General features: G+C 51.1%; 1 protein-coding gene across 4 annotated transcripts in view; it reads right to left on the bottom strand.

Moving 5' to 3' along the window:
* The window catches only part of CACNA1S (calcium voltage-gated channel subunit alpha1 S), a 40985-nt gene extending 16987 nt beyond the window's left edge, over window positions 1–23998 (bottom strand). For all 4 annotated transcript variants that reach the window (XM_031042891.1, XM_031042889.1, XM_005142177.2 and 1 more), the window contains exons 1-25: window positions 23838–23998; window positions 19565–19670; window positions 14683–14822; window positions 14008–14141; window positions 13310–13462; window positions 12859–13064; window positions 12177–12280; window positions 10537–10685; window positions 9511–9592; window positions 8891–9051; window positions 8033–8258; window positions 7315–7522; window positions 6913–7033; window positions 6358–6472; window positions 6156–6249; window positions 5333–5402; window positions 4970–5102; window positions 4588–4717; window positions 3805–3864; window positions 3154–3260; window positions 2647–2734; window positions 2302–2409; window positions 1490–1542; window positions 1095–1241; window positions 632–833 (exon numbers count right to left, since the gene is read on the bottom strand). In XM_031042891.1, coding sequence (XP_030898751.1) covers window positions 632–833; window positions 1095–1241; window positions 1490–1542; window positions 2302–2409; window positions 2647–2734; window positions 3154–3260; window positions 3805–3864; window positions 4588–4717; window positions 4970–5102; window positions 5333–5402; window positions 6156–6249; window positions 6358–6472; window positions 6913–7033; window positions 7315–7522; window positions 8033–8258; window positions 8891–9051; window positions 9511–9592; window positions 10537–10685; window positions 12177–12280; window positions 12859–13064; window positions 13310–13462; window positions 14008–14141; window positions 14683–14822; window positions 19565–19670; window positions 23838–23998 — 3258 coding nt within the window. The remainder of the gene's footprint in view (window positions 1–631; window positions 834–1094; window positions 1242–1489; window positions 1543–2301; window positions 2410–2646; window positions 2735–3153; window positions 3261–3804; window positions 3865–4587; window positions 4718–4969; window positions 5103–5332; window positions 5403–6155; window positions 6250–6357; window positions 6473–6912; window positions 7034–7314; window positions 7523–8032; window positions 8259–8890; window positions 9052–9510; window positions 9593–10536; window positions 10686–12176; window positions 12281–12858; window positions 13065–13309; window positions 13463–14007; window positions 14142–14682; window positions 14823–19564; window positions 19671–23837) is intronic.
* Between the last annotated feature and the right edge of the window lie 3240 nt (window positions 23999–27238).

The raw sequence follows: 27238 nt of genomic DNA, 5'->3' as shown, positions 1-27238 counted from the left end.
CCAAAGCAGGGCCAGCTAGACAATGCTGCCCAGGACTGTGTCCAGTTTGGTTTGAATATCTCCAAAGATGGAGATTTCACAAACTCTCTGGGCAACTTGTTCCAGTGCTTAAATACCCTCACCATAAAAAGTGGGGTTTATGTTTAAATGGAGTTTCTTGTTTTCCTCTTTGTGCCTCTTGCTTTTTGTTATGTCACTGGACACAACTGAAAAGAGCATAGTTTTATCTTTTTTACACCCTCCCCATAGGTATATACATAGGCAAGATCCCTATGAGCCTTCCTAACACCAGACTCTTGGTCTCTTCTTGGACAGATGCTTCAGACCTTCAGACATCTCAGAGGTCCTTTGCTGGACTCACTCCAGTACATCCATGTGATTTTTGTTCTAAGGAGGACAGAACTGGGTGCAATCATCTGCTCCAGCCCAGTCTGGGCACCCTACCTACACCAGAAGGCCCACTCCCTGGTTCTGGTCCAATCTGTCATTCCCTTGGAAGGTTTGTGTTGTGCCAGGCATGGGTCCAGCTGATCCTGTCCCAGCAGTGACCAGACCTGGGCCAGGTTAAGCTCCTCTGCCCCAGCTTGATTCAGTGCTGGCCCAACTTGCCCTGTCCCAGCAGTCCCATTACCTGATTCTTGTCCAGCTCACAGTTCTTGTATTCATTCTCCCCTTGCTCCTGGAAGGTGACAATGACAAAGCCCACAAAAATATTCATCATGAAGAAGGCAATGAGGATGATGTAGATGATGAAGAACATCGCAATCTCCACCCGGTAGTTGTAGATAGGGCCTGTATCCTCAGCATTAGTGTCAATGGCCATGTATAAGAGCCTACAGAAGGAAAAGTGAGGTAACAGAGACCCTAATTAGGTTGGAAAGACCATTTCTCCTCTTGAAGGTTATGAAGAGCTCTAGGGACATCTCAGATCAGTGGCACAATGCTGCTGGGATGACCTTGTGATCTCCACAGCCACTGCCAACACGGCTAACCCTGCTCCTCAGCCTGGGCAGCTCTTTCTTTATCATGGTAAATGCCTGCAGCAGTGATGTGCTCCCACCACAGACCAATCCCTCAGGAGGCCTCAGACTCACTCTGGCCAGCCCTCGAAGGTGGAGACAGTGAAAAGGGACATCATGGCTGAGAATACATTGTTGAAGTGGAAGTTGTTGTGCAACCAGACACGCTGCTGCAGCTCGATCTGTGTGGGGTCCCCGTCCACGTAGTTGATGAAGTAACCCCTGTGGCAGAAAGGATGTGGTGGTCACCAGGCAGGGCTCCCTTTCAGCCCACCCACTGCAGTGTTGGACCAGGGCTCTCTGATCCCTGGGAGGGGAGGACAGCCCCGTGCTTCTTTCAGATCTATCCCAGGGGGAGAGAGAACAGCATGACCTTGGCTCCACTCTTTGGATGCAACATCCCCGTGAAGAATGGCCCCCACCAGCTCTTTGCTCCCCATCCTGAGGCTGAGCTGCAAGAGAGCTCTTACCTGCACTCCTTCTCCGTCAGCTTGGATGGATCTGTGCATCTATAGAACTTGCCCTGCATTTAACAGAAGTCAGAAGAGGCAATGATTTTGTTGTGATTCAGAAGCCCACCCTGTCAGTTCCCACCCTGGTGTCATGCTGGCTCTGGCCTCTGTCTTGCACTGCCACTGTTGCACACCAACAAACGCCATTCACAGTGTGTTTCAGGAGCCTGGAGTCAATCTCAGGCTAAGACTAAACATTGCTTAATGATGGGAACAAATCTCCTAGGTCCCTGAGCTGAGACCCATCAGCTCATCCTATCTGGGAGCAAACTATTTGGAAAATAGGGAAGAAAGCAGTAACCATAGAATTAACTGAAAGGTAAGGTATGCCGACAGCTCTGCTCAGCCTACAGGATGTCCTGAAAGCTATCCCCAAGTTGGCTGGGAGTTTCAGCCCAATTATGAGAACAAAGCTGAGTTCAGCCAAGGCCAGTTCTGTCCTGGAGCAGCCAAGGCCCAGAGCAAAGGAGCAGTACTGTGTAAAAGGAAACACTTTGCATCCAAAGAGCAGAGGAAGTCAGAAGCACTTGCCACCTTAGAAAGGGAAAACTGAGGCATTACCTAGCTCCTTTATATGTACTGTCAGGACCTGACAGTATCTTGGGTGTTACCTGCCCTCCACTGCAGGCTCATCTGCAGGATGGTCTCGTGCAGAGCAGAGTATGGCCTGTGCTGATCTCAACACTGGGAGACACCACCCCAAGAACTATGACCAGAAGAGGATGTGTCTGAGCACAGCACCTCTTCTGCCCATCTGAGACACTTCTTACCTTGAAGAGCTGGACCCCAATGCATGCAAAGATGAACTGCAGCAATGTTGTGACAACCACAATGTTACCGATAGTCTTGATGGCCACAAACACACACTGGACCACGTGCTGCAGAGATAAAGGACAATGCACACGTGAGGCAAGTCCTCGCTGCTTGTCCCACTCCCTCTCACTGCAGGGATGGGCCTCAGGAGGAATGGAAGCCTGCCGAAACAGGGACGGGGTACACCTCGTCCAACAGGCAAGGAGTGGGAATTGGGTTTTTGGCCTCACAGGGCATGATGTCTGCCACATAACCTCCCAGGAGGACGCCCATGGGCTGAGGACCCCTAGTCTCCCTCTTACCTTCAGCCCCTTTGCCCTGTTAATGGCTCGCAAAGGCCTCAGAACCCTCAGCACCCGGAGGATCTTCACCACTGAGATGGTACTGGACCTGAGGAAGAAAGCAGAGGTGAGATGGGGTGATTCCCCTGCCTGGGCCAGGCTGGCACAGCCCCACAAAGCAGCCACAGAGGCCAGGCTGGGAGCAAGGGTGAGGGGCAAGGGATGGCAGAGACATATATGTCACTTTGTCATCACCCCACATAAGGCCAAGGACATTGGCAGCTGGAGAAAGCAGCTCCAAACTGAATTCCTACCCTTTGACACTCCAGGAGTTGGCCTTCCTGCCTCCCTTTTGTTCATGCCCTGTCCCCCTAAGTGTGGCTTTATGGACATTAACACACGAGCTAACTCCCAGCCCTTGGGCTGGCTGCTTCTTCTCCATCCAGCACAGACAATGGAGCAGCACCCCAGCTGCCCTGCCAGGCTGAACAGAGCAGTACCCACCCTGCCAAGCGTGGAAGTGCTTACTCAAATCCCATGGAGATGAGGGACACAGCAACCACGAGCAAGTCCAGGATATTGAAGGAGTTTCTGCAGAAGGAGCCTTTGTGCAGGAAAGCACCATAGGCTGTCATCTGGGGAGCAGAAGGAGTTAGGAGAGAAGCCAGGCAGGGCTCGGGGGCATGGCCCCTCCACAGCCCTGGGGCAGACAAAGCACAAGGGGCTTTTCCCAGGGCCGGGGGACCTTATCCTGCTCAGACCTCTGCAGTCAGGCAGGAAGCTGATTTCAGCTGAAATCCTCTGTATTGGAGACAAAACACTTCCCAGTCATTCAGCAGATTAAAGAGAAAAGAGACTTGGAGTGGGAGCAACATGCAGCAGCTGCTTAAATAACTTTTACTCCATGTATTTCCATTGCTTTGTCAATGGAGCATGTCAGAACAAACCTGCTGGTATCATGGCCCTCCTGTCCCTATTGCACAGATTACCTCCCTGGAGAGGACTATAGCTGCTAGGGCAGGTCATACACCACCTAGACTGCATGAACTCTGGGTTGTGAGCATCAGCTGGCAGCTTCTCCTCATTGGGACCTTGAGCTTGCACCCAAAGAGCACAAGTGCCCATGGCCAGAACATTCTAGACCCATGCACTGAATCATGCACACGCAGAGGGACTCACCTTCAAGACAATTTCAACTGTGAAGACAGAGGTGAAACCAATGTCAAAGTATCCAAGGATCTGTAGACAGAAGCACCAAAACTGAATGAGACGTGCATGACATAGGAAGTGCTCCAGTGTGTTCAAACATCCTGGCACTGGGGGTTTGGCCCTTACTCTGTGGACTGGGGAGCCCATCTAGCTGACAGTCTGCGAACCCAGTGCCAAGAGGACTCCTTAACTTCCCTCAGCTTTGCTGATATTCTCAACTGTATGATCCAGCCTGCAGCTCTCAGTTTGCAATAAGTGAGGCTTGACCTGATTCACCTGAAAGCATCTGATCCCTAAAAGTGTCCTGAGAAGTTCTCACTTGAGACACCCCATCCCTTGTCAGACACTGCATGGGTGCAGACCCATTTGTGCCTCATGTGGATAGACTTGTGGTTACCACTGCTAAACGCCTGCAGCATTTCAGGGTGCTGCACACACCAGTTTGCCATCTCACAGGATGTCCCTATCCTAAATAAGCCACCACAGCCTTCAACCAAGGTAATCTCCCATACCCTGTCAGGTGGATATCTTCACCTAGAAATAAACTGAGACACAGAGCAGTAAAAACTCTCCCAGAATGGAGAAAACAGCTAACATCTCCTCCCAGAGTGTATTGCTCTCCCAGAGGCACAGATGAAATCACAGCTACCTGCCTAGACATGACATCTGCCAAGCAGGTCCCTGCTTAATAGAGAGCTGGGGTCTCCATAAGGTCTTCCTACCCATCCCAACCCTCCATAGCTACATGGGCACCTGATTACGGAAGGACTCAGCCCGGATGGGATCCTCAGCTGCCAGTGAGATGCTGCTGAGGAGAATGAAGAGCAGGATGAAGTTGGTGAACCAGGTAGCATTGACAGTCCTGTGGCACAGCATTCGAAACCTGCCAGGGACAGGAATGGCATGAGATGTTGCAAGGGATCAGACAGATAGCAGATAGGGCAATGGGAGCCTGGGAAGAGGGTTATAGCTAAACCCTGAGGACAGGAAGGCCCTAGGCATTAAGGGATATACTTCCCACCCTTCCAGAAAGAACTTCCCAGTGAGCTGGTTCCCTTCAGGCCTGGCTGTTATGCACAAGCTGGATGCCATTGGGAAGGCTCAGTGCCAGAGGTACCCAGGCCTGGTTCCTTACTTGTTGGTTGGGCTGAAGATGAAGAAGGAGCTGGCTTCAGGCATGGGCACGGCCTTCTCTTTCAGCTGTAGCTCTGCAAGGGGACGTGGCCGAGGGCTCAGGGGAATTTCAGGCTCATCTTCCTCATCATCACCTGCAGGGTGGCCACAAGGAGGGAAAAGGAAAGAATCACTCAGAAAGGGAATGGGACCTTAGGGACAATCCTGTGATCCTAATCTGGCACCTGTGCCAGAAAGGCCTCAGTACCCCAAGGCTGGCAGAAGGTCACCACATCCTTTGCTCCTCACAAAGCCAGTATACTGGCAGCATCCTCCTGCAGTGCCACGCCAGCTTTCCTGCTGCCCTTCCAGGGACAAGTCTCACCTGGGAAGTCAGCAGAAGGATAGGGGTCTTTGATCTCATTGACACTGGATGCAAATTCGTCCACTTTCAACTGAAAGAAAAGAAAGATAGAGAGGAGGACATGCAGCTGTGTGTGCCAGTACTGCTGCCAAATGTGGCCTGTTGCTCAGACCCTGTCAACTCAGAAGCCATGTGGACAAGCAGTGTCTGTTGGTGCCCATACAGCACCAAGCACATGGAGTCCTGGCCCAGGATGGAGCAGGGTGAGGGGAAACACCTCAGGGATGCTGCAGTCTGAGCAAAAAGCAATACCAAGAGGATGGGACAGGGAAATATGTGCTGGGCAAGAGCCTGGGGCCATGCACCTATACTATGGGTGGAATAAGACACAGGGCTAACTCCTGAGTGAGCTCTCATGGGGAATCTCTGGAAAGTGGATAGGGAAGTAGCTGCTGTCCAGATGCTTATCAAGAGGCATCGCATCACAGCTGAATAGAGGAGTTTGCAGACAGGGAATGCTGGTGTGTACATAAAGGAGGCCTGAGAGGCTGCTGACATGCTCTGCCCCCCTCCACACTGATCTGCACCAGCCCATCCACTGGCTGTGGCCAAGGAAATGAATCAGAGGAAAAGGATACCCAGCAATGGGCCTATTTCACCAGGCAACATGTCCTGCCTGGCCTAGAGCATCCCCATCACCAAATGATGCTAAGGTGAGGAGAAGTTCTGGCCCAGACAAGTCCAGACCTAGGCTACCTCCAAGCCTTTGTCACTCCTGGCTGGTGAGAGGAGCCTGGTCCCCAGGGCCAGGAGTTCCCCAAGGCTCAGACCCACCAGCACTGACCTTGGCTGTTGTGGGAATCTCTTCTCCCTTTGCTTTCTGCTCAAGCTTCTTTGCCAGTACCTGCTTCTCATCTTCAGACTTCTCTGGGTAATGTCTGAGTGGAGAGGAGGGGAGAGGAAGAACTGAACACTGGGCAAGGGCATGGGCAATGCTATTCTGTCCCCTCACACCAAAGCACCTGGACAGGGATTGCAGCACTCACCTGGACATCTTCCGCCGCTTGCGTTCCTCTGCTTTAGCCTTCTGGGCTAAAGTCAGGCTCTCAGCCTCAGCCAGGTTATCAACTGCGATGGCCAAGAAGACATTGAGGAGGATATCTGGAGGACAGCACTAAGGATATGAACTTGGCTCCTGTTTGGAGGGTGAGGCCAGAGCTGTGCTCTGAGGATCCTTCCTGGAGTTGAGCACTTGAGAAAACCCTGGCTGGTGATCCCTAGCCCTGCACCTATCATTGTGAGTGCTGAGCTCTGGCCTGGCTGCCCTCTCTCTGTGTTAACAAAGTCTTGTTACGGCGTTGGCTGATAGCTGAATCTATGCCTGATGCTCCTCCAAATGTGCCCCATGAGATCCTTTTCTCCAGCCCCCAGCCCCCACCAATGCAAGCCCTGCAGCCTGTGGTTTGTCCCTGTGCTGTTCAGAACTGAGAAGCTTAAGGCAAGCACTGAAAAGCTTCAGGAAGTCCCCTCTTCCCCCCTTTACAGTCCTGTGTAGCTGATCTATGGGGCTGGGAACAGGGAGCCTGGGCCACAGAGGATACAATTCCCACAAACGAAGAGGATGATGAAATAGATGCAGACCAGCATGCCAGGAAAAGATGGACCGCCATAGGCCATGATTCCATCATACATGATTGAATTCCAGTCCTCCCCAGTCAGGATCTGGGAGCAGAGCAGAAACAGGGACTCAAGAGCCCCCACAGCTTGATGCTGCCCATATGGCTCCAGCACCAAACCCTCACAGCCACTACAGCTCAGTGGCCAAACCGAATCCCACCTCTCTGCTCAGCCTTGTACCTGCTCATGACCTCACATTTCCCCACTCCAAAGCCACATCACCTTCCAGAAGACCACATCTCTCTGAGCCCCAGCTCTTGCCAGGAGACCCACAGCCCAGGAGAGATAGCCTCCAGTCTCCCTCTACACTTCCCACAGCCCCATACCTGGAAGACACTGATGAGGGCCTGGGGGAAGTTGTCAAATGTGCTGCGCCGCACTTGCATGTCCTCAAAGTCAAACTTGCCCCCAAAGAGCTGCATACCCAGCAGTGCGAAGACAATGATGAAGAGGAAGAGGAGGAGAAGCAAAGAGGCAATAGAGCGGACTGAGTTGAGCAGGGAGGCAACCAGGTTGCTCAGGGATGTCCAGTACCTGGGGAGAGGAGAGGCAGGAGGTGAAGGAGCTGGGAAGACTGTGGACAGGACCAGGTAGGTGCAGGGAACAGACTGTTTGTCCCAGGGGCATATGCTGGGAGCCCATCAGGGGGGCTCTGAACTAGCACCACTCACAGGCTGGGCACTGAGACTGCTCCAGCCAGGCCCCAAGAGGTGGAAATGAAGCTCCAGATGTGGAGTGGCAGGCAGGATGCCTGCACAGGGCACAACAAGCAATGGGGGAAGAGGGATGAACACACAGCAGGTTGGTGCCAGAAAGAGAAGCCTGGAGTTCTGGCCTACAGCACTCCCATTTACACAGCCCAGAACCCAGAGTGAGAGAGGGACCCCAGGGGACTTCCAGCAAGTTCTGTCCTGGAGACAGAAATCCCCAGCTTGGCCTTGTTCCTCTATCCAGCACTGTTCGTGCTGCAGCCCACCCCAGAGTCAAGGTCACTGATGCCTGGGAACCATGACCCACCAGCACCCACAGAGCTCTCTGCCCAACCTGGTGATTTTGAAGATACGGAGGAGCCGGATGCAACGCAGCACAGAGATGCCCAGGGGTGACAAGGCACCAAGCTCCACCAGGATGGTCTCCAGGACCCCTGCGCACACCACGAAGCAGTCAAAGCGGTTGAAGAGTGACATGAAGTACTGGCGCAGGCCCAGAGCATACATCTTCAGCAACATCTCGGCCACAAAGAGGGCTAGCAGCACCCGGTTGGCATTGTCTGGGGCAGGAGAGACAGGCCATCAGAGCACAGACCTCCTCGTCCCAGAAGGGCAAAGAAGGGAGGGAAGGAAGGCAGTGCTGCTCAACTCCGCAGGGGCTGTTTCTCAGGGAGCACACAGGAAAGAGAGATGAGGAGGAGGGCAATGAGCCACTGTGTGCTTGTACATGTCAGAGTGCAGTGCATGTGAGTCTATGTAGTGTATATGTGTGTATTGGGCAGTGCTTGTGTGCATGGCTGAGCTGTGTACATGTGTGCACAGCTGGACTCATGTGTCTATGTGTGTTTTCATGTGTTTGGGTGCAGGTAGTGTGACTGCATGCATAATCATGTGTGGTGTGAGTGCATGCAATGTGTGTTTGCATGTAATATGCATGTACAAGTATAAATGTAAATACTATGTGTGTTCACCATGCAAACCCATGTCCCTAGGAACATGCTGTGCATATGTAACTGTGCAGACCATTCATGTGCAGTTGTGTGACAGTGCAGTGGGCATGGTGTACACACACTTGTGTACAGGCTGTGTTTGTGTGCACCTAATAGGCCCTGTGCATGCACAGTAAGAGTTCACATGTGTCTCAGTAGGGTGTCCCAGGCCCTCCTCCCCCTTCCTCAGGCTTTTTGCTCACCTTGCACTTGTGTCAGCCATTCTGGCTGTAAGTGGTGCTCAGAGGCAATAGAGAAGGTGTTCAGGGCCACCAGCAAGATGACAAGCCAGTAGAAGAACTTGGACTTCACCACATCTCTGCACTTTCTACGAAACATTCGGTTCCAATGCCTCCACTGACGACTGCAGGGAAAGCCCAAGGGTCAGCGAGGCCTGCAGCAAGTCCTGCTCCCTCCTCCAGGGCTTTCCCTGAAGGGGCTGAAGAACATAACCCTGCCCCTGGCACTTGGTTCCTTCACCCAGGCACTGTAGTTCATTCACAAAAACACCTCCTGACTCCTTTTTGGCCAACAGTCACCTTGGGTTGTCTGCTACAGGCCCAGCTATTCAAACACAAGACATGCTATATGGGCCATGAGAAGACACTCGGAGCCTGGTACCAAAGTGAAGAGGTTGTTCACCTTGAAAAGTGGCTTTCTGCCAGTACCTGAGCAAAATTCCATGTGTTGCATTTGCTCCTGAGCACACAGCCCCTGGTCTCCTCCAGAAGCCAGTGGCTGACAAGAAAGCCTGGTCCAGCCAGGACAGCAAGTGGGAAACTGTGCAAGCCCACATGCAGAGAAGCAGATGGTTCATACTTACAAGTAAAGAATCCACTTGTTCATGCCCTCAATTTCATACAAGCTCTCTGTCTCTGACCCTCCTTCATCCAATGGCATCATACCTAAGGAGGAAATTACATCCAGGCTTACCTTGGGGCCCCTGGGAAGAACATGTGGGAGGGAACCTCTCCCAGGAGCACACCAGGACGAGCTTCCCCATCAGAGGTGAAATAAAGAAATGCTGTCCCAGGGAAACAACAGCAAGAGCTTGGGCAGAAAGTTCTGAGCATCAGGTGCAACCAAGTAGGAGGCACCAGGAACATCTGCCCTGCAACAAGAGAAGCAGCAGCAACCCAGAAAAGCATCCTAACAAGACAGCTGTGCATCTAGAGGCTCCTTTAGTATGAGATACTCCCAACATAGAGAAAACTGGGATCAGCTGTGATCTGAGCAGGTGAACAACAGGAAGTTTGTAACAGCATTTTATCTTTCCCCACTGTTTCCAGAGGCTCTTTGCACACCTGTATTGCTCAGCTTGAGGCATCAGATGTTATTTCCCCAGGCAGAGCGGCAGAACACTCCAGACCTTGTGGAGTCTTTGACTTGATGCCTGCATATTCACCTTCTGCTCTAAGCCACTTCTAATCCATTGAAAGTGTTAAGCAACAGCAAGAAATTCCTGTATCTGTTAGTGTTGTAAGTAGTAACCCAGGTCTCTGCCCTGCACTCAGAAGTGCACATGCTCCTCATGGCTATTCCAAGTGCATTTTGTCAAAGGATACCTAGGTCTTGCTAGTAGTCTGCAAATATTAAATACAGTGGTTAGGGTGGAGATGAGGGCCAAGCTGTTGTTAGTTAGGGTCAATAAAATGATACAGGAAAGAAAAAGAAAAAAAAAGAGAGGAAGGAAACTGATCTGCAGAAGTCAAAGCATTTTTTTCACAGGGTTTCAAGCAAAATGAGTCTTTGTGAGCTCTCCAGACATCTCTACCCTGCCTTGCTAGGAAGGCCGGTGTTAGTGACCCAAGCCGCACACAAAGCGTCTTTGACCAAGAAGAGCTGGTACCTTCTCCCCTGGCCCGGTCACTGTCCATGACTTCAGCGTGGGTGATCCAGTCCATGTAGCCTTTGAGATCCTCCTCCAGCTGCTGCTTCTCCCGCAGTTTCTGAAACGTGCCGCGTGACTTGGCCTTCTCACGCTCTTTGGTGAACTCGCTGGGACAATGCAAGCAGCACAGTGAGACCAGGAGAGGTGTGCTGTGCAGGTTACATACCACAGCCCTGTGCCAGGCCTTGGAGAAACAGAAAAGTCTGGAGTATCCCACAGCCCAGTAGATTGCTCCAGTGACTTTCATCTTCCTCGACCCTGTTTCATGATTCAAGATCATGGGGGATCACCACCTAATGCCTCATGGCAGGCAGGGTTTCTTCCCCACCACTGGCTGATCTTTGGGAGCTCCTTGCTGCAGGATGCTGTGCTTGGACAGGCCAACTAATGCTAGACATTGGAGGCTGAGGGAGTTCTCCAGCCCTGCTAAGGATTACAGCAAGTGGGGTCTCACCCACTGGGGGACAGACAGCTGGTCCAAGCTCTCCATATGGGTAAGGTGAGCTCATGACATGGCAAGTAAACAGGACACTCTTTTCATCGTAACATGGAAAAGACAAGTCTGCCAATGCGGGGGGGTGGGGTGGATTGGAGGCTACTCTTCTCATTCCTTCTAAATTCAATTTATTCTCAGTGCTGGTATCTGGCAGGACTATAGAGCTGCTACCCAGCCAGTCTGGTGTTGCCATGAATTAGTAATAGGCCGCAGACCCTATAACAATAATAAGACATACAAAGCCTCAGGACTTCATGTGGATGTTCTTGATCTCAAGCATAATTTAGCCATATTTGCAAAAAAAAACCACCAAAAAACCAGGTACTTTGCTGTGCCTACAACTTACTCCAGGATCAGATGACCATGATCCATCTCGCCCTGCTGTAACAGCCAACATCATGCAAGAGGCAGGTGCTTGTGGTCTGTCTTGTGGTTTTGAGCTTTGCTTTAGTCATATTAATACCCAATTTGGTTTAATCTTGTGCAGTTGTATGGTTCTTGCCATAGAAAAGGACTAACAAATCCATGTAATTAGGGTATTAGAGATGATACGTGTGATCCACTTGCACACACAGGATTAAAACATATAAAAATGATCCTTAGCTTACACAGAACTGAGAACAAAAGTTCCTCTCACTCCCCAGGATAACACCACCTCCCAGTAACACAATCAGTATGCTGGCATCTCACCACATCAGTGCTTAATTGAGTCCTAATTGAGCCCTAAGAGTCATTTGGCATAGAAGTCTTAGGATCATTGTAACCAGACACATGATAGTTCATTATTGTATTTCGATGAGACTGTGGAGGCATTAATTAGACTAACAATAATCCTCTTGGATCCCTTGCATTCATATCAAAGGTGTTTTCCTCACAACAGGAGGGCAGTGCTGTAGGTACCAGTGAGAATGAAGGTCTCAACCCACAGCTCAGGCTTTCTAAGCATGCAAAAAAAAAAAAGAAAGAAGAAGGAGGAGGAGGAGAGGAATGTAAGTGGAAAAGGAACAGAAAGTTTTCTGGACTTCCCTCTTGCATAGTTAAAACTAGGCAGTGGCCACACTCTGATCATGCCAGCATGGAGTACGGAGAGGGTGGCACTTACCCACTGAGCACCCCCAGCACCAGGTTGAGAATGAAGAAGGAGCCAAGCAAGATAAGGCTGACAAAGTAGATCCAGGGCCATTCATTCCCAATAGCATCATTTACCTGGCAAGGAGAGAGGCAGATGAAGCATTCTGAGCACACTGGCTGCTGTCTGTCTCACTATAGGGCCTCCCTCAATAGCCTCTATGAGCTTTGTCCCCTTTGAAGTGAGTGCTGGGGATGACAGCAGGTAAACCTGTCTGAGTATTGGCTTCTTAGGACTCTGCATCTGGTTTTAGCAGAGGAAAAAACCAGACCCAAGCATTTTGGGAGCAGATTTAAACATCAGCCCTATGCTTAAACCTCACCAAGACAATCTCCCAAGGACTGTAAAACATGGGGTTTTGCTGGAAGAGCATCCACCAGCCACCCACTGCTGTGCCTGGCCTGTACCTCTTCACAAAGGTGAGAGCTGGAGCATCCCTGCTGTCTATCTGGAAAGCAAAGACAGCTTTGGCAGTGCCTGCAGAGATGCAGGAGACATTGCCTGGCACATTATGGGATGATGCTTGGTGGGAGCAGGATCTTTCACTGCCAGAGACCTAGCCCTGCTCTGGGGTCCTGTATCCTGGAGGGAATTCCCCACTCTGAGGCAAAACCTCTGCTGAGCTGAACACAAAGTCCAAGCTGCTGGAGCCTACCCAGTAGAGGACTTCTGTCCAGCCCTCCATGGTGATGCACTGATAGACAGTCAGCATTGCAAAGCCAAAGTTGTCGAAGTGTGTGATGCCATTGTTGGGCCCCGGCCACCCGCTTCGGCACTCAGTGCCATTGATGGTGCAGTGGCGCCCGTGGCCAGACCTGGTGCATGGGGCTGGCTTCTCTGATCCCACCGTGGCAATCACATCTGAGGAGAAAAGCCATGGTGTGAGCAGCAGGTCAGGTCAAGTAGAGCAGGTCCCAGCACCTCCTGGGTCCCCTTTCACCACCTCCTCACAGCACATACCATCACCAATCTCTGTGCTATACCAAACATCGGTCCTGCCGCATTCCCAGGCCACACCAGACTTTCTGCTACCCACAGAACCCTTGTGTCCCCACAGCAGCCACACAAAGACATCTCTGCCATGCTGAATCCTGCCACAGGCCTACCTGTCCCTAGGTAGTAGCAGGTCTTGTGCATCCTGCCCTTGAAGAGCTCTTGTCCAACAATGGCATAAATGATGATCATGAAGAGGACCAGCAGGGCAATGTGGAGCAGGGGCACCATAGCCTTGATGATGGAGTTTAGGACAACCTGAAGACCTGCACCAAGGAGAAGAGAGAGGAGCTCAACTGCTTCCTAAACAGCTTTGGGTGTTCATATTCCCTCCAGCCCCTCTGACAAGCAGCTTCTGAAAGGCCCCATGCCAAGGGAAGAGGGGCACAGGTGGGTTGGGACTGAAATTTCTGAAGCAAGAAATCCTTTCTCTACCCAGCAGAGCCAGAGTCCAGGCAGAGCTGGAGGCTGCTTCGTGCCCAGCCCTTTGCCCCCCCCCCCCCCCCAGTCACTCTCATCCTAGCTGTGTTCATCTGAGTTATAAGAGAAGGAGCTTCCTGCCCTGAGAAACTAGAGTGATGTCCTGGCCCCTTTCATACTGGCCACCCAAAGGTGATGACATTGAGCAATGGAGGGAGCTATATATGTGCCGACCTGCAGATCCCCAGTCTTGAAAACCTGCTTATCCTCAGGGATAAGCATGAACCTGTGGCTTCTTCCAGCAGCAACAAGAGACACGTCCCTCAGCCCCCAACCCTGGCCAGGCACAGGGGTTCAATCCATTCATGCTGGCAGGGCACCCAGCACCCACTTGGCACTCCAGACACCAGGCGCAGGGGTCTCAGCACACGAAATGCTCGCAGGGCCTTCACATCAAAGCCGCCTTTTCCCCCTGAAGACCCTCCCTCCTTCACGTTGAGCTTCTCCAGGGTCATGGTGATAAGCCTGAAAGAGCCAGGGCACAGAGCAGGGAAGGAAGGGGGAGAAGCAGAAGGAAACAGAACAAGAAAGAGGAGATCATGAGGACAGAGACCAGGACATCTGTGCTGAGGGCTCAGAGCTCTGAAGGCAAGAAAGCGAGGGACATGATTCTGTCAGCTGTGCTTAGCTGGGGACTCTTGGCTAAGTTCAACTACAGTAGCTGGGCACCCCTTCCTTGGGTTCCACCTTCACTGCTGAGCACATGGGAACCCTCCCATCCCCTCATGCCCTCTCCCTGTGTGCTACAACCTGGAGGACCCCATGCTACTCCCATTCTCCAGGGCAAGAAGACCCAAGAGGTGTGAAGGAGTCATAAAGGAAGTTAGAGAAGGATCCCAGGGGGTGTCAGGCCATGAAAAGGTGGCCCCTTGGAGAAGACCGTGAACTGAGCCTACAGATTGCTCCCAAACCCGCTTGCAGTCACTACAAAAATCAATGTAGCTGACTGGCTATGGACCAGGCCAGACACAAGCTGAGTACCAGCAGCTTCCTCTCCTTGCATTACCCGAGAGACACGATGGAAAAGTCGAGCACGTTCCAGCCGTTCCGGAGGTATGCATCCGTATGGAAAAGGAACCCATAGGCAATTATCTTGAGCATGGCCTCAATGGCAAAGAAGATCAGGAAGGCATATTCGATCTTCTCCTGGGGATTGGAAAGGCAAGAGGGAGAGGATGCTCCATTAGAGCAGACTGCCATCTTCCTTGGTATCACCACCAAGCATGTCTGCCTCTGGATCAGCTCCTGCTGCCAACCAATCTGTGGTCCCCCTCAGCATGGCAGCAATACCCTGGCCACCAGTCATGGTTTGAGCCCAGCCAGTAACTCAGAATCATGCAGCAGCTCACTCACTCCCCTCCTTTCCCACCCTGCTCCTGGAGGGATGGGGAGGAGAATTGAAAGAATATAACTGCAGCTGGTTGAGATAAGAGCAGACCAGTAACTAAGGTATAACATAAACCATTGCTGCTGCCACCAATAATAATAAGGGAAACAATAAGGGGAGAGAATATAAAACTAAAACAGGAAAAGAAAACAATAAACACAAGTGATGCCCAATACAATTGCTCAGCACCTACTGACCAATACCCAGCCTGACCCAAGCAGTGATCTGGGTCTTCCAGGTAACTCCCCCCAGTTTCTATAGTGGGCATGATGTGCTCTGGGATGGAATACCCCTTTGGCTAGTTTGGGTCCAGTGTCCTGTCTCTGCTTCCTCCCGGCTTCTTGTGCCCCTCCTCCCAGGTAGAGCATGAGACTGAAAGTCCTTGATCAGAGTAAACATTACTTGGCAACAACTAAAACCATCAGTGTTAGCAGTGTTGCTTTCATGCTAAAGTCAAAAACACAGTACTGCACCAGTTACTAAGAAGGAAAAAATTGACTACTACAGATGAAGCCAGGACATCACCACATGCCACTCTGGCCCGCAGCATGATCTGATTCCATTCAGTGCCAGGACCATGTTCCTGGGCTGTGGGTACCAGTTCTTACAAACTAAAGTAAAGCCACCAATTCCCAGCCCAGCACCCAAAGGTGCTGGCCCAGGGCACTGCAGATCTCTAGTTCTCCTCTCTGCTACCTCATCCTCTCATTCTCCCACAGCTTTCCTTGTCCAGCCAGCACTGATGCCTTGTCTTCATCCTCCCCAGATGAGGGCTTTCTGGGTGTATCCTGCAGACACCACACAGTCACCAAGAAACAATCTAGCTGCACAGTGGCTTCCTCTGTGCCCTGCGCTCCCAGGGAAGGGCTGAAGAGCTCCTGCCTAGTGTCAGGCAGGCAGAGTGAACTGCTAAAGCTGGCATGGGAGCTCGAAATAGCTCACCCTTCCCTGGAGCACATCCAAGAGCTGCCTGTGCCCACCTGGTTCTGTCTGTCACTGCAATCGTTGCTCTTGCTGCTAATGGCCCTTTCCAGATTGGGATTAAATCCTTCTGAAGCAGCCAGGTGGACTGGGTTATTTATATTGCTGGTTTTCCATGGCCCCTCTCCTCCATCTGCACCCCACAGAGGACAAGGAGCAGTCCAGTTTGGGATCTGCAGGGAACTGCACCCAGAAAGGCAGAAACATCTGAAAGCAAACTGAAAGCAGGCCTCCAATGAGGAAGGCTGGAGTGCTCCAAGCAAGCCTTCCTCCCAGGGTCCCTCTGGCTTGCCAAATGGAAAATGCTGTCCATTTATGAAGCCATGGCTCAGATAGGAGCATTGCTGGCTCAATTACCACATTGGAAAACAGTGGCCATGCCAAGTGTCCCTGTATGACTGTCACCTATAACAGTGCCAGTTCCTTGCTGGATCTGAGACCAGCAATGGTAAAAGCTGAGACCTAAGTATTGTGATTATCAATGTTATCAGGGCTTTGTTTTCAAGGTTTTAGCAAAGGCAACTCAACACTACTTCTCTCCCCCACTTATCAGTGACAGATCCCCCTACTCTGTTCCCAAAAGCCTGTCCTTGCAATCCCAGACATGAAAATACAACTATTGTGAGGATCATTTCATGCACAGAGAGATTGCAGAGCCACACCAGCAGCCACAGCTGTGGTGTGGTACCTCCTGTGCTGGAAAAGTGAAAGACATGGGGGAGCCCACTGAAAACTTGCTGCCACCTTCAGATACCAGCAGAAAGATATTAAGGGATATTTTGTCCTGGCAGACTTTATACCAGGTCGTATGTCCTGCACATGGTGCAGACCCACTTCATATGCCCAGGTTGATTTGAGCATCATAAAATCACAGAGTGGTTTGGGTTGAAGGGACCTTAGAGCTCATCTTGTTCCAGCCCCTGCCACGGGCAGAGACACCTACAGCAGGTTGCTCCAAGCCCTGCCCAACCTGGCTTTGTACACTACCAGGGCAGCCACATCACCCCCAGCTTTGTCCCCTGGTGGAAGGCTGATCAGTGAAGGGAGACAGGGTTGCCTGGTAGATCTGGGATCGGGTGTGTGAACAGCCCAGTCTTCAAAAGGCCACTATAAAAAGATGGAGGTCTTTAGAACACAACAGGCTGCTACACACACATATGCTTCAACCATGTTAGGGGACACAGAGTAACTTGACCTGCGGGCGCTGAGTGAGCTGCAGAGCAGCAGCAGTAACAGTGTGCAACATGCCAAAGCAATGACAGGACACAGCTCCAGCCTGCTCAGCAGTGTCAGCTTCCAGGGCCCATGGTCATGCAGGGCTCTCCAGAATAAGCCCCACAGCCAGGTTAGATAGAGCTTGAAGCAACCTGCTCTAGCAGAAGGTGTCCCTGCCCATGGCAGGGGAGTGGAGCTGGATGAGCTTTAAGGTCCCTTACAACCCAAACCAGTCTGGGATGTCTCTAGTGTCTCCTCACAGGTAACAGGGGGAGTGGGACTTGAATAAAGCCTCGCAGCCTGGCCAAAGTGCTCTGACTCAGTTTCCCTTCTTCAACAATTTCAAGGTCCTTAGTAGATAAACTCAGTTCTCTCCAGAGAGAACTGGGCAATGAAAAGAGGCAACTACAAAAGTGACAGGGAGAGATGAAATGCATTGCAGCATCTCCAACAAGCCTTTGTTGCACTATTTGCAGGCTCCATGCAGAGCTCAAAGCACAAGATGATGGGGCTCTATCTCAGTTCCAAGCTGGGATTGCTCCTGCAAAGCCACCAGAACATGATGGCAGAGACATGCAGAGCAGGGATGAAAGAGCAGAAGCCTCAGGCTGCCAGGCTCCTGATCCAAAGGGCTGTTGGCGTGGCAACAGGATGAAAAATCCCCCAACAGGACACAGCTGAAATAATCTAATGAATATAAATAAGATGCGATTCCATTTTTACATGACATTACGCAGCTCACACCCACCTGTCTCCCATCAATGGGTCCTTTCTGGACAGCATCATTCCCTCTCTGGTAGCACCACAAGGCAAATTGCTGCCAGGTTGCCTCCCTGTCATGCCACACTGCCACATGCTGCAGCTCTGCCCTTGCATCCTGGTCTCAGCCAAATCCCAGACTCCCTCCCAGTGAGAAGCCTCCATCCCTGCTGTCCTCACCTCCTGTTTTCCATGCTCAGCCTGCTCCAGTTGTTTTTGATTTGCTTCTTCAGAGATAACTGCACCCTTCAAACCCTGCTGTACCCCCTTGCCAGGGAAGAAACCAAACCCAGCACACCAGAGGCTGAGTGAACACCCCAAGAATTAACTCCCTGTGGGTATGTCTAATTCCCCTCCTCTGTGGGAGGGAATTATAGGTCCTCTGTGGACCTATTTTGGTTTTAGCTCTAAAAGCCCTAACAACACATTGCCAACAGTGACCCCCCTTCTTTTTCCAAGGAAACGAGAAGTAAAAACTATCTTCACTGCCGCTGAAAGACTGTTGAGGGAAAGAGATAAAAGCAGCTCAAGGAGCTGAAACTCACAAGTAAAACCTTTGTATTTTGCATCTCAGATTCTTTGCTTTAACATCTTTCCCTGCAGTCTCTAAAGAACAGGCAAAAAACAGAGAGGTACTTCTTTAAGTCACAAGTGACCAGCAACACTTGCATGCACCTGCCGCCCCACCACTGAGGAGTCACTTGGATTCAGACACTAACCTCAAACTCTCAATGGAAATCAATGTGGATTGAACCACAATGGAGATCTGAGGAGGGAAAAGGAGTGGCAAAACCAGTGCAACAGATTGATCTGGATCACATCAAAACATCTTGTTCCAAGGAAAACAAAGTGACTGGCAAAACCATGGAATAACTTATTGGAAAGGAACAACCTTTGTGCTTAAAAAGGATGAGTTTCCCCCTCTTAAATAAGAAATACCAAAATTAAAATACAGTTTGGAAATGAAAGGTCAGAATATCTTGTTCCAGACCTGCTGAAACAAACCATTTGAGCCTCTCTGGAACAGGATGTTTCCTTTTCGAAGTGTCATCATAAAAAATGGAAGGAATTTGTTCTTTTTTTGGCATCAGTTCTTCCTTCCTGTGTACTTCACATCCCAACCTGCTGCCTTTGATTTCAACCTAGGGGTGGTTTCAGCACATCTGAAACCTCATTTTGCAGTGGTTTCTCCAGCACTCTGCCTCCCTCTGACTTCACAGCATCTCTCAGGAGACCAACAATGCCTCAATACACCTCAAGGGGCAGCAGCAAATGCCCCTATAACAGGTAGTACCATCTTGCACCCATGATACCCCATCCCTGGCAGTGTTCAAGGCCAGGCTGGACAGGGCTTGGAGCAGCTGCTCCAGTGGAAGGTGTCCCTGCCTGTGGCAGGGAGTTGGAACTGGATGAGCTTTGAGGTCCCTTCCAATGCAAACCAGTCTGGGATTCTATGATGCTAGGCCTTATTGCGACCAGCTCTGCAGGGCCCTCAGAGCTGAGCACTTGGCTGTCCAGTAGGACAGTGGGAAGGGCTGTGTCTTACCAGGCTGGAGTTGGCAATGTTGGTGTCATCTTCAGGCATCGGCAGGTAGATGGCCAGTGCAACACAGTTGGCAAATATGGTCAGGAGGATGATGATCTCGAAGGGTCTAAGAGGAAGTATTAAGGAGTGAAGACAGGGAAAAAAAGTCCTGTTCTGTCTGGGTATGCATGGGGAAACCCGACCGGCTATGGGGAAACAACCTCCCCCTGGGTTCCAAAGGGAGCAGTCAGACTTCACCCTCTGCATGTCCTCAGCTGCTGCCCATGCGTCGGATCCCAAGGGAAGGAGGCAATGGGCTGGATAAGATGCAGGGCCTCGACACTCAGCACATGGCTTCCGGAGAGGGGCAGCTTTGGCACAGGATATATGGGAAGGGGGAATCAATCAAATGACTGTAAGGGGATGGGAGAGCTGGTAGTGCCCCCCTCCTCATCCTTCAGCAAATCATCCTGAAGGGTGAGGAGCTTCTTGTATAATGTAGACACTTTAGCAAAGCATTGCCCTTTAGAGAGTGCTGGCCCTGGCTCCCTCTGTTCTCTGTGAGGGTGACTGTTGAGTGATTGTCCTCAGGAGTGCCATGCACTGCAAGTTACAATAGTGCTCAGCCCGAGCTCCATCCCTCTCCCTCGAAGGTGGAATTGTGCTATTTGGGCCTTATGACACCTCTGAATAAATGGGGGGAGTTTCTATTTCCCCCAGAAGGCCCCAGCGTGGGCATCTGGTCACTCCCAGGCTCCTGCTGCACTCACTCCTCTGCTGGGCCACCAAAACCTCATGGTCAGGCTTCAGCTATCATGTTCCTGAAGCCCCAAAGAGCTCCAGCACCTCACCCATGGCCAGGCTCTCAGCTCAGGGACTCCATTCTCTGTTTCTCCCAGCATGGTCCAAACTCATGGTGCCCTGGAAGTGCAGCAGAGTGGTCAGAAGATGACAACCATAGTTTCTTGCTATTTGACCTTATGCTGGTCACATCCAGGCCCTGCTGCAGCTCTGAAGTGCTTGTGTGTAGCCACCATACCATGCAGCTATGCACATACCTCTGAGCAAAGGGGTATTTTTCACATGTTTAGTGGCCTTGTACTGCCACAGTGATGGCGTGAGGCAAAAACCTCCATGAAACATTTTGGTCATAATCTTAAAGTCTCCTGACCAATAATGTTTCCTGACAGGTACATCCCAGTTATCCTGATCTTCTTGCCTTGCCAGTACCCCTGGAAGCCACTGACACTAAAAGCAGATGAAGGAAATTAAAACATTAGTGCAGCTGCCCATTGGGCCAGACCCACCTGCAGAGTAAATGAATAAACAGTGACATACATCAGAACATTCCCCTCCAGCCCCTTCTGCTCTCCAGTCCTACCAGAAAACACCCACATTGTGACCACAGCCAGCATCTGCCCTCATCAACTGTTTGGAGATCTCTCCTCCCTGTAATGACCAATCTGCCACTATAGGCAAAGTGATAAATCTCACCCAGCAGGTAAGGAGGTTCCAGGACAAAGATTTCCCACCACCTCCATCTCACTTTGGGCAGACCTTCCAAAGGAGAACAGCTCCCAGGGACACTCTGTGGGGACACTCAGGGCACAACCATGTAGATTAATGCCACCAGCACAGCCCTCCAAGTTCTCCCCAGCAGAGAGTCCCTGCAGCCATGCTGACATTTCCTTACACCATGGTTAACCAACTCCTTAGCTCAGCTTTCCAGATAACTATGTTGAGCCCTGCCTTGAGCTGTGGTGGTGATTCCACCATCCAGACCAGTATTACAGGTCACCTAGGGCATCCTGTCTCCGCACCGGCTGAGTGCAGTCAGTTACAGGTTATTTTGCCTTTTCTGGACACTTCTATCCATCAACTTGATGACACTTTAAAACTAAGGTCAGCTGGAAAAGCTGATCCAGGTAACAGGGCAGAGCTCAGGGGTTAGAGGCTTTCCTGCCTGCTCCAACAGGATGAGATGAGCACTCCTCGAAGGGTGACCTGTCTTGTAACTGGAGCTGGAATAAGCTTGTTATTTGTGAGTCTGGCACTGTTAGTAGGTGGAAATGCAGTGAGACAGATAAAGAGACATGTATTGTCACTGTGGACGATGCCTCTGCCTCTAAGCCAGAGCCTCAGCATCCCCCACATATCCTTACCCAGCAATCTCACTACTTCCCCTCCAGCATCCAAGGGTGCCAATGTCTGCCCTATAGCAGGAATGAGCTGCTCAGCACCTTGCATCTCTGTGGTCCTCCAGGATCCTCAAACTCCCCATTCATTTGCCTTGAAGTCCTTCAAGCTGCAAAACATCCTGACATACCGGGGAGAACACTGCAAAGGTAGACATACCCCATCAACTTGCTGGGCTAGCTACTGAGGACATAACACCCACCAACCTGCAGAGCATCCAGATTTCTTGTACTAACAGATGTGGGGCTTGAGATGTGAGCAAATTTCAGCATAAACCCCCATCTGCTTCAAGCCAGACTGACTTTCGCCCACCCCAGGCTGAGTGCAGTGATACTCTCCACTCTCCAACTGCTTGGACAAGACCCTGTCCCACTCATGCGGCTCAGCTTTGTGCTCCAACAGCAGTTACACAGCAAAGATGAGCCCAAGGAACAGGAACATCTCCTGCCATACTGACCCCAGATGCCAGGTATCCCATAGAAATGCTCACAGCTAATCTCTCCTTGGCAGCTTGCCTGAAGACCACAGGAACTGGAACGACCCTGTCATGCCTTGCAAACCCTAATCCCTGAATGAGATGAGGTGCATGTGGGTATAAATACAGCAGGCACTGGAGAAACCAAATGCCCTGGATCATTTGTCTGCCAAGGTCAGGATCCCCTGCACCTGCACCCATCCTGGTGGGACATTCAACCTCTCCCTTCCATATTCTCCTTCCAGGACACCAGTGTGGGAAACAAAGACCCCCACAGTGCTACGCACTCTCTCTGGCATGTGTTGACTCAGGATGAGGAATGTGTTTGAGCATGTTGGGAGATGCAAGCCCTATTTCCAGCTCTTTCCCTGACACTGGGGTGTATGCACAAATTTCTTCTGTACTCACTGCCTATTTAGGCACAGACACAGATTATTAAGGTACAAAGCCTTCCATGTGCTTGTAGAACAGCCCAGTCCTCAAGCCACAGAAGCAGAGATGGAGAATTCACCCATCTTAGTTCTGCTCCCTCTTCTCTAAGGACAGATAGATCCTTTGCAGTGAAGGAAAAAGGGCTCAAACTCCATGACCAGAACAGCACCACCACAAGTGTGAGCATGTACTGAGACCCTGCAAATGGGCACCCCAGGCTTTCAACAGGATGTCATCTCTGGCAGAGTAGAGACATGAGTTTGGTGCTTCCATGGCTGTACTACACGTCCAGCAACACAGCCATCCTGAAAGAAGCAAAGCCTGGCCAGGGCTGGGATGATCCAGCCATGAACATGCAGATACATTCAGCAACTGAGAAAAGTCGGGGTGGAAGAACAGGATTTGCTGGAAACATCTATAAATTCTGTTTTCTTCTTTGAGCCCAAATGTTTTCCTGAGGCCAAAGTGAAATGTTTCATCTCACATCCTCTTCCCTTCCATAAAATACAGGTTAACAAAGCAGTATCTAATGGCCTAAAATAGCGCCTGGATGGGTGGCAGAAGGCTGACATTTTGGTATTTCTATAACACCCCAGTGAAAAGATGATAATGAAAGAGCAACCACCTGAACCCCATCCCTAAACTGAGCCAGAGGCACAGAGAGACACTGTCCCTCCAAAGAGTATCCAAAGGGCTCACCTGCGACCACACTGCCAGGGAGGGCTGCGGAAATGGGGCCGGAGAGAACAGTGGTGTCACCAGGATTCAGGGAATGCTGTCCAGCCTCCCCAGGACAGGGAGCAGCTCTGGGATCAGCAGTGACACACACAAAGAGCCATCCCACAGCTCACCATGGTCTCAGTACCTCTCCCCTGGGGCAGCTGGCTGTCCCCAGCTTCATCCTCAGCTCCCACTACCCCAGCCAGCCCCCTCCCCCCCCCCCGCATGGCCCTATCCCCATGATGGGATGGACACCTTGCCCCTTCCTCACACCTAAACCCTCTCCCCTGCCTCGGGCTCTCCCCAGCACAGCTCCAGACAGCACAAAACACATTCACTCCCTCAAGCCCCTTTTGCCACTCAGCCTGTCCCCACAGCACCCCACTGAAGGTCCCCATGGCCTAACCTGCTCCTTAACCCCAGCTTCCCCCTGACACGAGTGCTTCCAAGCCCTCACAAGCAGAAGGATACTTCCACTCCACAATGCTGATGCACGCCTTCCGCAGCGGGTTTTGCAGGGTTAAGCAGAACAGAGCCCGGGCTGGCCGTGGGGCCACTGGTGGCACTGGCTTCTTGGACTTCTCCTTCTGTTGCCTCTTCTTCACGTCATCCTGGGGAGAAGCAGGCTCCATGGTGTTCCTTTCCTTGCTGTTTCTGCCCCTCCTGCCCCACGGCTGAGCCCCCCTTCCCTGGATCCCAGGAGCTGGAGCTCCTCTGGATCCCCCTTCCTGCAGCACCGGTACTGAGCTCTCTGCCCCACAGACACAGTGGGGGCTGTACAAACACACAACCCATGAGTTTAAATTTAGCTCCGGGGCTGGCTGCTGGTGCTATCCCAGCTCCCGAGGCAGCAGAAGGGCCCCTGCAGCTGTTGCTTCTTTACCAGGAGCATCGGGAGGGTGAGTGCTTCGCATGCCACTGCCCTGGCTGGGAGGGAACAGGCTGCCCGGTGCTGTCCCGAAAAGCAAAGTGTGTTAGTCCCAGGCCAGCGCTTGCCCCAGCTCTCCATGCCCAACCCGGGAGCTGGGATGCATGAGGCAACGCTTGCTGAAGCACATTATTGAAGGTGAGACAAGAGAACCCCAGACTGGTTTGGGTTGGAGAAGACCTTAAAGCTCCTCCAGCTCCAACCCCTGCCATGGGCAGGGACCCCTTCCACTGGAGCAGCTGCTCCAAGCCCCTGTGTCCAACCTGGCCTTGAGCACTGCCGGGGTGGGGGCAGTGTACCTGAAAGGGGCTACAGGGATGATGGAGAGGAACTCCTCATTAGGGGCTGTAGTGATAGGACAAGGGGTAACGGGTTGAAACTTAAACAGCAGGAAAATTAAAAGCACAGGAGATGATATGCATGGGTTTAACATGCTGCTATTCTCTGAGTAAGAGACGGTCCCAGTGCTTTGTTTTAGAGAAGACTTTGCCCCCTCCTAAAGGAAAATGTATACTCAAAATCCAGCAGTACAAGGAAAATCAGTGGATTTCTGGCCCAAATCGCTACTGCGCATGGGCTGCCCAAATCGCTACTGCGCATGCGCTGCCCAAATCGCTACTGCGCATGCGCTGCCGAAATCGCTATTGCGCATGCGCTGCCCAAATCGCTACTGCGCATGCGCGGGTCCAAATCGCTACGCAGGAGGGGGCACTATGGCTGTGCCTGTTCAGCGCACGCCTGGCTTCGCAACGCTGCCCCCCGCCCGCCCCTCACTCTCTGCCCCCTTCCCCCAGGGCCGTTGCCGTGGGCAACAAGGCCCCCCCCGGCCCCGGCCGCACGGATCCGGGCACCCTGCAAACCCGGCCGAACGCCGAGCCACCGCGCCCGGGGCCGGAGGGGCAGGAGGGGGCACTGGTGCTGCGCCTGTTCAGCGCACGCCTGGCTTCGCAACCCTGCCCCCCGCCCGCCCCTCACTCTCTGCCCCCGGCCCCCAGGGCCGTTGCCGTGGGCAACAAGGCCCCCCCCGGCCCCGGGCGCCCGGGCCCGGGCGCCCTGCAAACCCGCCCGAATGCCGGGCCCCCGCGCCCGGGGCCGGAGGGCCAAGAGGGGGCACTGGTGCTGCGCCTGTTCAGCGCACGCCTGGCTTCGCAACCCTGCCCCCCGCCTGCCCCTCACTCTCTGCCCCCTTCCCCCAGGGCCGTTGCCGTGGACAACAAGGCCCCCCCCGGGCACTGTGATACATCCAATGTGATACATTCAGTGTGATACATCCAGTGTGATACATTCAGTGTGATACTTCTAGTGTGATGCATTCAGTGTGATGCATTAAGTGTGATACATCCAGTTTGATGCATTGAGTGTGATACATTCAATGTGTTACATTCAGTGTGATACATCCAGTGTGACACATCCAGTGTGACACATTCAGTATGATGCATTCAGTGTGATACATTCAGTGTGATACATTGTGTGATGCATCCAGTGTGATACATTCAGTGTGATTCATTCAGTGTGATACATCCAGTGGGATGCATTCAGTGTGATACATTCAATGTGTTACATTCAGTGTCATACATCCAGTGTGATACATTCAGTATGATGCATTCAGTGTGATATATTCAGTGTGATACATCAGTGTGATGCATCCAGTGTGATACATTCAGTGTGATAAATCCAGCGTGATATACCCAGTGTGATACATTCAGTGTGATGCATCCAGTGTGATACATTCAATGTGATGCACTCAGTGTGATACATTCAGTGTGATGCATATAGTGTGATACTTCTAGTGTGATACATCCAGTGTGATGCATTCAGTGTGATACATTCACTGTGATACATTCACTGTGATACATCCAGTGTAATACATTCAGTATGATGCATTCAGTGTGATATATTCAGTGTGATACATTCAGTGTTATACATTCAGTGTGATGAATCTAGTGTGATACATTCAGTGTGATGCATTCAGTGTGATACATTCAGTGTTATACATCCAGTGTGATACATCCAGTGTGATACATTCAGTATGATGCATTCACTGTGATATATTCAGTGTGATACATTCAGTGTGATAAAGTGTGATGCATCCAGTATAATACATTCAGTGTGATACTTATAGTGTGATACATTCAGTGTGATACATCCAGTGTCACATCCAGTTTTATACATTTAGTGTGATACATTCAGTGTGATACATTCAGTGTGATGCATCCAGTGTGATACTTCTAGTGTGATACATTCAGTGTGATACATCCAGTGTGATACAATCAGTTTTATACATTCAGTGTGATACATCCAGTGTGATGCATTCGGTGTGATACATTCAATGTGTTACATTCAGTGTGATAAATCCAGTGTGATACATTCAGTATGATGCATTCAGTGTGATACATCCAGTTTTATACATTCAGTGTGATACATCCAGTGTGATGCATTCGGTGTGATACATTCAATGTGTTACATTCAGTGTGATACATCCAGTGTGATACATTCAGTATGATGCATTCAGTTTGAAATATTCAGTGTGATGTATCCAGTGTGATACATTCAGTGTGTTGCATTCAGTGTGATACATTCAGTGTGATACATCCAGTATGATGCATTCAGTGTGATGCATCCTGTGTGATACGTTCAGTGTGATGCATTCAGTGTGATAGATTTAGTGTGATACATCCAGTGTGATGCATTCAGTGTGATACATTCAGTGTCATACATCCAGTGTGATACTTCTGGTGTGATATATCCAGTGTGATGCATTCAGTGTGATACATCCAGTGGGATGCATTCAGAGTGATACATTCAATGTGTTACATTCAGTGTCATACATCCAGTGTGATACATTCAGTATGATGAATTCAGTGTGATATATTCAGTGTGATACATTCAGTGTTATACATTCAGTGTGATGCATCCAGTGTGATACATTCAGTATGATGCATTC

The sequence above is a fragment of the Melopsittacus undulatus genome, chromosome 16 (genome assembly GCF_012275295.1).
Source record: "Melopsittacus undulatus isolate bMelUnd1 chromosome 16, bMelUnd1.mat.Z, whole genome shotgun sequence".
Classification (NCBI taxonomy): Eukaryota; Metazoa; Chordata; class Aves; order Psittaciformes; family Psittaculidae; genus Melopsittacus; species Melopsittacus undulatus.
The sequence above is the reverse complement of the archived record's forward strand: the minus strand, read 5'-3'. Positions and strand labels throughout refer to the sequence as shown.